The 7678-nt window shown below is 44.6% G+C and overlaps 1 protein-coding gene across 1 annotated transcript; it reads left to right on the plus strand.

The window, feature by feature from the left end:
• Positions 1 to 2698: 2698 nt before the first annotated feature.
• On the plus strand, positions 2699 to 7678 carry etaa1a (ETAA1 activator of ATR kinase a). The gene is made up of 6 exons (XM_048248421.1): positions 2699 to 3026; positions 3250 to 3381; positions 3489 to 3580; positions 3680 to 3789; positions 4552 to 6440; positions 6946 to 7678. The coding sequence occupies exons 1-6, from the start codon at positions 2861 to 2863 to the stop codon at positions 7080 to 7082; spliced, it is 2526 nt and encodes an 841-aa protein (XP_048104378.1). The 5' UTR covers positions 2699 to 2860; the 3' UTR covers positions 7083 to 7678.

A 7678-nucleotide genomic window follows, 5' to 3' on the forward strand; every position in this document is an offset into this window, starting at 1 on the left:
CAGGTGTCACAGGCCACAGTATCAGGCTGAGAGAAGGTGATCACATGAACATGTCTGCCAGGTATCGCTCCACAAAGGGCCCTCATTTCCTGCTCTCTCTCTCTTTCTCTCTCTCCAAAACACATGAGCCAAGTGGCGGAAGTCTTCTTCATGTCTGTGTGTGTGTGTGTGTGTGTGTGTGTGTGTGTGTGTTCTGACCACTAATCAATAGAAACAAATCAACAGGCTAATCGAGTGTGAAGGTGGTGTCAAGGTCGGTCATCAGGTGTCACGGGCCACAGTATCAGGCTGAGAGAAGGTGATCACAGGAGTGTGTATGTCACAGAGTCCAAGGGAACCTGCCAACCACCACCACCAGAAGAAGAAAAACCCCAGACTGAGATATAATATAATAAACTATAATATAAAATAATGTAAAAACTAATAATAAATAGCTGCAATAATAATTGTAATAACTATTGAATCCTTTTTAAAAAAGTGTTAATTGATATATTTTTATCGACAATCAAACACTCTAAACAGTCAGATGGCAGTAGCAGTCTGTGGAGACACCTGTTAGAACAGTCCCACAGTTCTCCAGGTGAAATTAGAGAACATGTCTGAGCACAGCGAAGCCTGGCAGGGGTGTTGCCGCTTGTTTTGACCACAAAAGAGTGCTACATTTGGACCCCGAGGGCACTGTTGACTTTTTGTTTTTATCAAAACGGATAAACAACGCTATTGTAATATTGGGTGCTACAAAGTCATGGGTCTCTGTTTCAAGTGGGTGTTCTGGCATATAAATCAAGCTATTTCAAGAGCCAACGTGAACATCACAGTAATTCCTTTCTACCTTATTGAATGTATTTATCTATCAGTGTGTGGCCTATATTGTTGATGATATCACAGTAAAAAGGACATCACATCATATAACAGGCCATCACAATTGGACAGGCTATTCAATCCGTGTTAAATTTGTGCTCACAAGTTTTCTTCATAGTGCTCTATTTTGAGAAGTGCACTATGTTCTAATACTAGTGCTCTATGTTGAGAAGTGCACTATGTTCTATTACTAGTGCTCTATGTTGAGAAGTGCACTATGTTCTAATTCTAGTGCTCTATGTTGAGAAGTGCACTATGTTCTATTACTAGTGCTCTATGTTGAGAAGTGCATTTTCTAATACTAGTGCTATATGTTGAGAAGTGCATATGTTCTACTAGTGCTCTATGTTGAGAAGTGCATATGTTCTACTAGTGCTCTATGTTGAGAAGTGCACTATGTTCCAATACTAGTGCTCTATGTTGAGAAGTGCACTATGTTCCAATACTAGTGCTCTATGTTGAGAAGTGCACTATGTTCTACTACTAGTGCTCTATGTTGAGAAGTGCACTATGTTCTAATACTAGTGCTCTATGTTGAGAAGTGCACTCTGCTCTGATTAGTGCACTATTGATAAGTGTGCTTTGCTCTGATTAGTGCACTATTGATAAGTGTGCTTTGTTCTTATTCTGCCTCAATTCTGACAGATGTTCATGAGTGTATCCTTATAAAAAGGATACACTGGCTTTTTTTTTTATTAGTCTGAATCAATTCCTGTTTAATGAAAATGAAGTTGCACAACTCCATATCAGGCCACATAAAAATAGCATGTAATTGCCTAACATCAGCTGAATAGGCCTGAAACTAATTTGTCCATTTTTGTCCATTTAACATCTTAACAAACAGGCAATAGGGAAACTGGACTAAAAATTGAGGAATACTAAAAACAGTCCCATTCCCAAATATCAGCTGTCCTTTGTGCTCTCAAGACGGAGTGGGCAAAGTCAAAGTCCTTTTAGGCAAGTCCCACTCGGTGGCCATATAGCAACGCTTTTTGGGCACTCATCGGGCATTCTACTCAGCAGAAATGCGCGTGCGCAAGGCTTCACGACACCAATCTTGCTCCAGCGGCGAGTTCACAAGACATGATTGGCAAGATATCTTCACAACACACCATATGATTGGCTCAATGTAGCCTATTCACATCACACCACATGATTGGCTCAATGTATTCACATGTCGACGTTTTGCTGAGGAAGGGGTGGGGTGGAATATGTGTAGACAACGGCCATATTGGCGTTACAAACTAGCCCCATGAATTTCTATTGAGAATTTTTTGAGTGCTGTGCCTCCTCATTAGAAAGTCTCTGGCAAAGTGAACTGTCCGAGCGGCTGTTTTCTTTAGCACAACAGGGCATTCCATTCATGGGCACCCACTCTATCATTTCTTGGACCAATACCAGCAGAGAGGTGTTCCCAAATAATGCCTTTATTATTGAAGATATATGACTACTTGGAAGAAGTCGTTCACACTTTGTCAATAAAATGATCAATTTGATAATTTGCTAAATATGAAAAAATAATGTGTGGATCTGCCGTGATTTAGATCCACTCCTATGATGGGTTCCTCACCCCTCCACAAAGTTTTAAAAATACAGGCCTGGGCTTCTTGTGTAGCCAGTTAAACTATTTATTGATTTTTAGAATACCAGAATGTTGTTGCAAAAGTTATTCAGGCCTAATGCATAGTCGTAGGCTAATTTAACGAATTTCAATATAAACGTACAATAATCTATTAGCATAATGTGAGATAATTGCGTAGCCTCTTAAATTAACAGCGGTGGGCATTTCGCTACATTACAAATGCGTCTCAGTTGCGCAATTTTGATGCTGCGAAAGATGAGTTGTCAAAAAGACCTCGCAATGACCTATGGGAAATTCTTGGCGGAATTCTTGAATCTTGCCAAATAATGATTGCTGAATGTTATGTCGTTGCGACTGATTTTAAGTTCAGAATACCGCAGTTAATTCTGCATAATGTGTGACTAACTGCAGGTAAATATGCCCTACCGTAGGACATGTACCGACAAAACCAGGGAGGAAGGAGTTGAAAGTGATTTACACAAACTTGAACTGCGCAAATCGAAAATAAACAGACTGAAGCGAAGCCCAAAACCACCATCACAGCCACCACGCACGGTGGACACCTCAGATATTACACAACCAGGTAATACTATTCAATAGAGTAAATGCAATTTAGTGTATGAGTTAATTACGTTAGCCACGACAGCAACTACGATTGCTTGTTTGCTGTTGGGTAACGTTATATAACGTTGTGTAGGGATGGCGGGCTAACGTTAAGCTAGCTACATACATAGCTATCGAGTTAATTGTCAGCCTATCAAAACATCATCATTTAAGTAACACTGCGTCCTTTGTGATCAAAACAGAGTTCAAGACACCTACCCGCCCTGTTAGAAGCAAATTTGGCCGTTTGATCAGTAAGGAATCACCTTGCAATGACTCCGAAAATCAACACGATATCATCTGGGATCAGAGTTCACCGTCCCCCATCCGGAAAGGTAAGTTTGACAATAACATCTTAACATGGAGATATTGATTTGAAATAATATTTTACCCCCTCTAACAGATGTTTACTTCATTTGTCTGCAAATGAATAACAATCTAGATGGAGGAATGTATAAGAGGAGAGGACGGAGAAAAGACGTTTACGTCGGAAAAACAGACGTAACTGATCTTGTCAGTCGGATAGCTCCTAAGGTTGTAGGCTACACATACTGTATATTCACAATGCTCTCGCAGTATACATTTCCGTAGTATAGATATCCTTAACTGTCTTAACTGTGGTCTTTGTTCCAGAACTCGAGACCAGTGGATTCAGCAGAGTCTGAGCTCCAGTGGATTGGAGTCAATGGCATCCCTTGCACTCCCGAGCTGTCTCAACCAAGGACAAAGACAAAAGCCATCAAGTGAGTGTTCTGGTTATTTAACTCTTCAAAAGGGGAAATCATTGAATTGATTTCGAAAGGTAATCAAAAGGGAAGCATGCCCGTCTACTTTCATCACTGATTGTCCTGGGATATATGATGACTCTTAGAGCACACTGGAGTTTGACAGGGACATGGTTCTCAAAAGGCATTGTTGTACCACAGCCATCATTATTATAAATGAAAATGGAGCAGATGTAAGCTCCAAACAGCATCATTACCATGGCCATGGCCATTTTGCATCAGTATTACAACACATGAAGCACACCTGGATAGATGAAACAGAGTGCAACATAAATGTTTTTGCTCACACTGAGTGGACAGCTAGGAACAATCTGATGGATGACAAAAAAGTGCACTGGAGAAGAATTATAGGCTGTGCATGTCTGTTGTATTCTGCTATGGACCCTTTCAAGAGAGTTCCATTATCAGCATCATAGTTGGCCCCACAAGACTTCCGTTTTAACATTCCATATGTTATCTTAATGCAGAGGAAGTAGATTGGGGCCCAAATAGAACGTTCAAGCATTGTTTTTGTTTACCTTGTTGAAAGGGTCTATATATTGTATTTTATTCTGCCTTTAATTCAATAGGACAGTGAAGGGGGTGACAGGAAGCACGTGGGAGAGAGAGATGAGATGGGGTCAGACAGGGAAATGACACGGACTGGCCTCCTATGAACCTTTAATTTGGCCAGCTCAAACCTGCGTTAGTTTCATCATGTCTCAACGTTCTGTCCCACAGGAAGGACACCCATGACCATCTGAAGGAACTGGCCAAACAGTTTGACTTCCAGCTGATCGGACGTGAGAGGCCTGCCCAGAACCAGAGTCCCACTAAGCCCGCAGACCTGGACGTCGAAGACCTCGATCTTTTTGCCGACGAAAACCAGGCTCCTTCCAACCCCTCACCGTTCGGGGCCTTCAGGGTCCTGTCTATCGATCAGGACATGGAGGAGGAGGAGGACGACGACAATGCGCTGTTTAACGAGCTGTTTGACGGGCCCACGGTGAGCATCGAGAACGGCCTCAGCCAGCCTCTGTCCGGCGTCTCTCAACACGTGAAGCCCGCCGCCGTGTCCACCTCGCAGTGCCCCAGAAACACCCCGGCCGCAGGAAACTCGGACGTGAGGATACGCAGCCACGCGCCGGAGGTCTCCACCGACGCAACGCAGGTCTCTACTACTGGCCGCGTGGATGTTGGATTTGACGACGACTGGGAGGACGACGGTCTGCTTGATGACTCCATGGTGATGGATATGACCCAGCACCCAGAACGCTTTGCTCCGCCCAAACACTGTTCCACACAAAAGCCCGTCGCGGCGCAGCAGAGGGTTCTGACTGGCGCCACGGGCCCCACAAATGTTCCGAACCAGAACCGTCAGTATGGAGGCAGCAGTAGCAGTAGAGGTTCTAGTTTATCTCAAGTTCCGACCGCGATGCACAAAAGTGGGCAGACACTTACACCACCGGGAGTGGACGCCAGTCGCCAAGTCAGAACGTCGTCTGTTGCCGCAGGGTTGCCTAGCAACAACAGGAACGGCTTACGAAGCACTGGGCCTGTTGCGTCTCTGCCACGCGCTCCCTTGGACCTCCCAAACAAAACCAACATCAAAACAGCGTCTGCAGCACCTGCAGCCGTGACCCGGCCCCTCGTGAGGACCAAGGCTGACGCCAGTGGAGCTCAGCTATGCCCAGCACAACAGAGACCTACACCAGCCACTGGTGCTCAGTCAAAGCCATTACAAGGACCCACATGGGCGAAGCAACAGGTGACTGCTGCAGCCACAGTTGAGGAGAAACCCACAGGTGGCGTGCTCGACGGTGAGGCAGATATCCCGGACGACGACCTCGATCTTTTCTTTGCCTCGGATGCTGGGTGGGACGACGACGTGGACGACGATGATTTGCTCTGCGAAGCGTGCGATGACGTGGAGTGTGCCATTCCAGCGGCGGAACAACAAGCGTTCGCCGACGGTCAGATGCTGAATCGGACACAAAGTCAGGCCACCCCTCCATCTGGGATCACAGTGGGATGCACAGGGCTTAAAGCTCCCTATCAGAGTAGACCGCCCACTACTTTTGCCCAGCCTATTCCACCGAGCAAAACCGTGTATAGTACATTGGGAAATAAGGCATCAGGTAAGAGTGTGCCTTCGATGAACCAAAGTACTGCGGCTGTAGTCGGTGGGAGTTCCAGTGCTCAGTACCAAACGAACATCATGAGGCCACCCAGTGCTTCTGCTGGCGCAGGAGCCACTTCCTTTGGAGGCTCCTCCCACCACACCACCACAGCCAATCACATGGGAGGTGTAAGTTCTAATACTCAGAGTGGCCAATCCACATTCGGTAGTGTTGGCCAAAGGAACTCTATGATGAGACCACCAGGTACTACCACCAGTGTGGAACCTCAAAGGCTCACGTACAGTAAAGAGACCACTTCCTTTGAAGGCTCCTCCCACCACACCACTACAGCCAATCAGCTGGGAGGTAAAGGAGGAGCCATGGCGGGCTCCAACCAATCGGCTGTGAGAATGGGTGGCGGCAGTAGCAGCAGTAGTAACCAGTATACTTTCAAGAGGCTGCCAAAAAATAGCAGCACCAGCGCCAGCTGTTTCACAGGGACCACACAAGGTACGGTTGGACCAAAGAAAAGAATATAACTTGTTTCTCACTCTCTCTCTCACAATTTTGTTGATGGTTTCCTAGAAAAGGTGAACCTTGTGAACCTGATTCTGTTACCTGTTAATATATTTTAAAAATATATATTTAAGTTGCTTAGCTTTGCACACTTTACTCACAATCCGATCCAAGATCTCTTAAAAATCAGGATGTTTTTCAGATGTTAAACCAAAGTGTCTCTTGGGCTGATTGACTGTGTGTGTGTGTGTGTGTGCGCGCGTGTGTGTGTGGTGTGTATGTGTGGTGTGTGTGTGTGGTGTGTGTGTGTGGTGTGTATGTGTGGTGTGTGTGTGTGTGGTGTGTATGTGTGGTGTGGTGTGTGGTGTGTGTGTGTGTGTGTGTGTGTGTGTGTGTGTGTGTGTGCGTGTGTGTTCGTGTGTGTGTGGTGTGTGTGGTGTGTATGTGTGTGTATGTGTGTGTGTGTGGTGTATGGTGTATGTCTCTCCTTTCTCCACAGCTCCCGTCTCCTACCCCACTAACCCGCGGTGTTCCGAGGCCGAGATCGAGCGCAAGAAGCAGGAGGCGCTCGAGAGGAGACGGCTCCGAATGCTCGCCACGCAGAACCAAAAGCAGAACCTCAGAGCCCCGTGCTAAGGTCTGGATCCGGTTCTAAAAAACAGATCAGGTTCTAAAAAAGTTTCTCTCAACAATTTGATAGGATACATGAGGTTAAGTTGCTTTACATTGGCCTTACATTATATTGTACTGGAATCTTGAATGAGATTAGCGAACATTGCACTAAATTACATCGCTGGCTTGATCAGATTTCATAGTCTTTAAAGGCATGCTCTCCCACAAGAAAGGTTGAAATTGATTGGTTAGAAGTTTATGATATATTATTATTAATACCTATTATGGACGGGGTAACATTTATGAAGTTATGAAAGTTTATACGTTTTTTAAAACCTTAGGCAGGAATGGGACATTTTAGATGTTCATAATTCTGTCATTTCACATTTCTTGATTTACATCGTTTGTTACATTGAGGAGATCTACTGTCTTTGTCTTTCATGAGAAACCTGTTTATTGGATGGCTGTCGTGGTCTGTCTTTATTTATGTCTGTTATGTTCTCTATCAATGTATTTTTTTGCCTGACTATAAATAAGTGAGTTGGCCTCTTTCAAAATAGTTTATTTATTGAATGGGAAAATTATAATGGGGATTTTAAAAAATGTTTTGTGTTTGAATA

Source organism: Alosa alosa, chromosome 7, assembly GCF_017589495.1.
Source record: "Alosa alosa isolate M-15738 ecotype Scorff River chromosome 7, AALO_Geno_1.1, whole genome shotgun sequence".
Classification (NCBI taxonomy): domain Eukaryota; kingdom Metazoa; phylum Chordata; class Actinopteri; order Clupeiformes; family Clupeidae; genus Alosa; species Alosa alosa.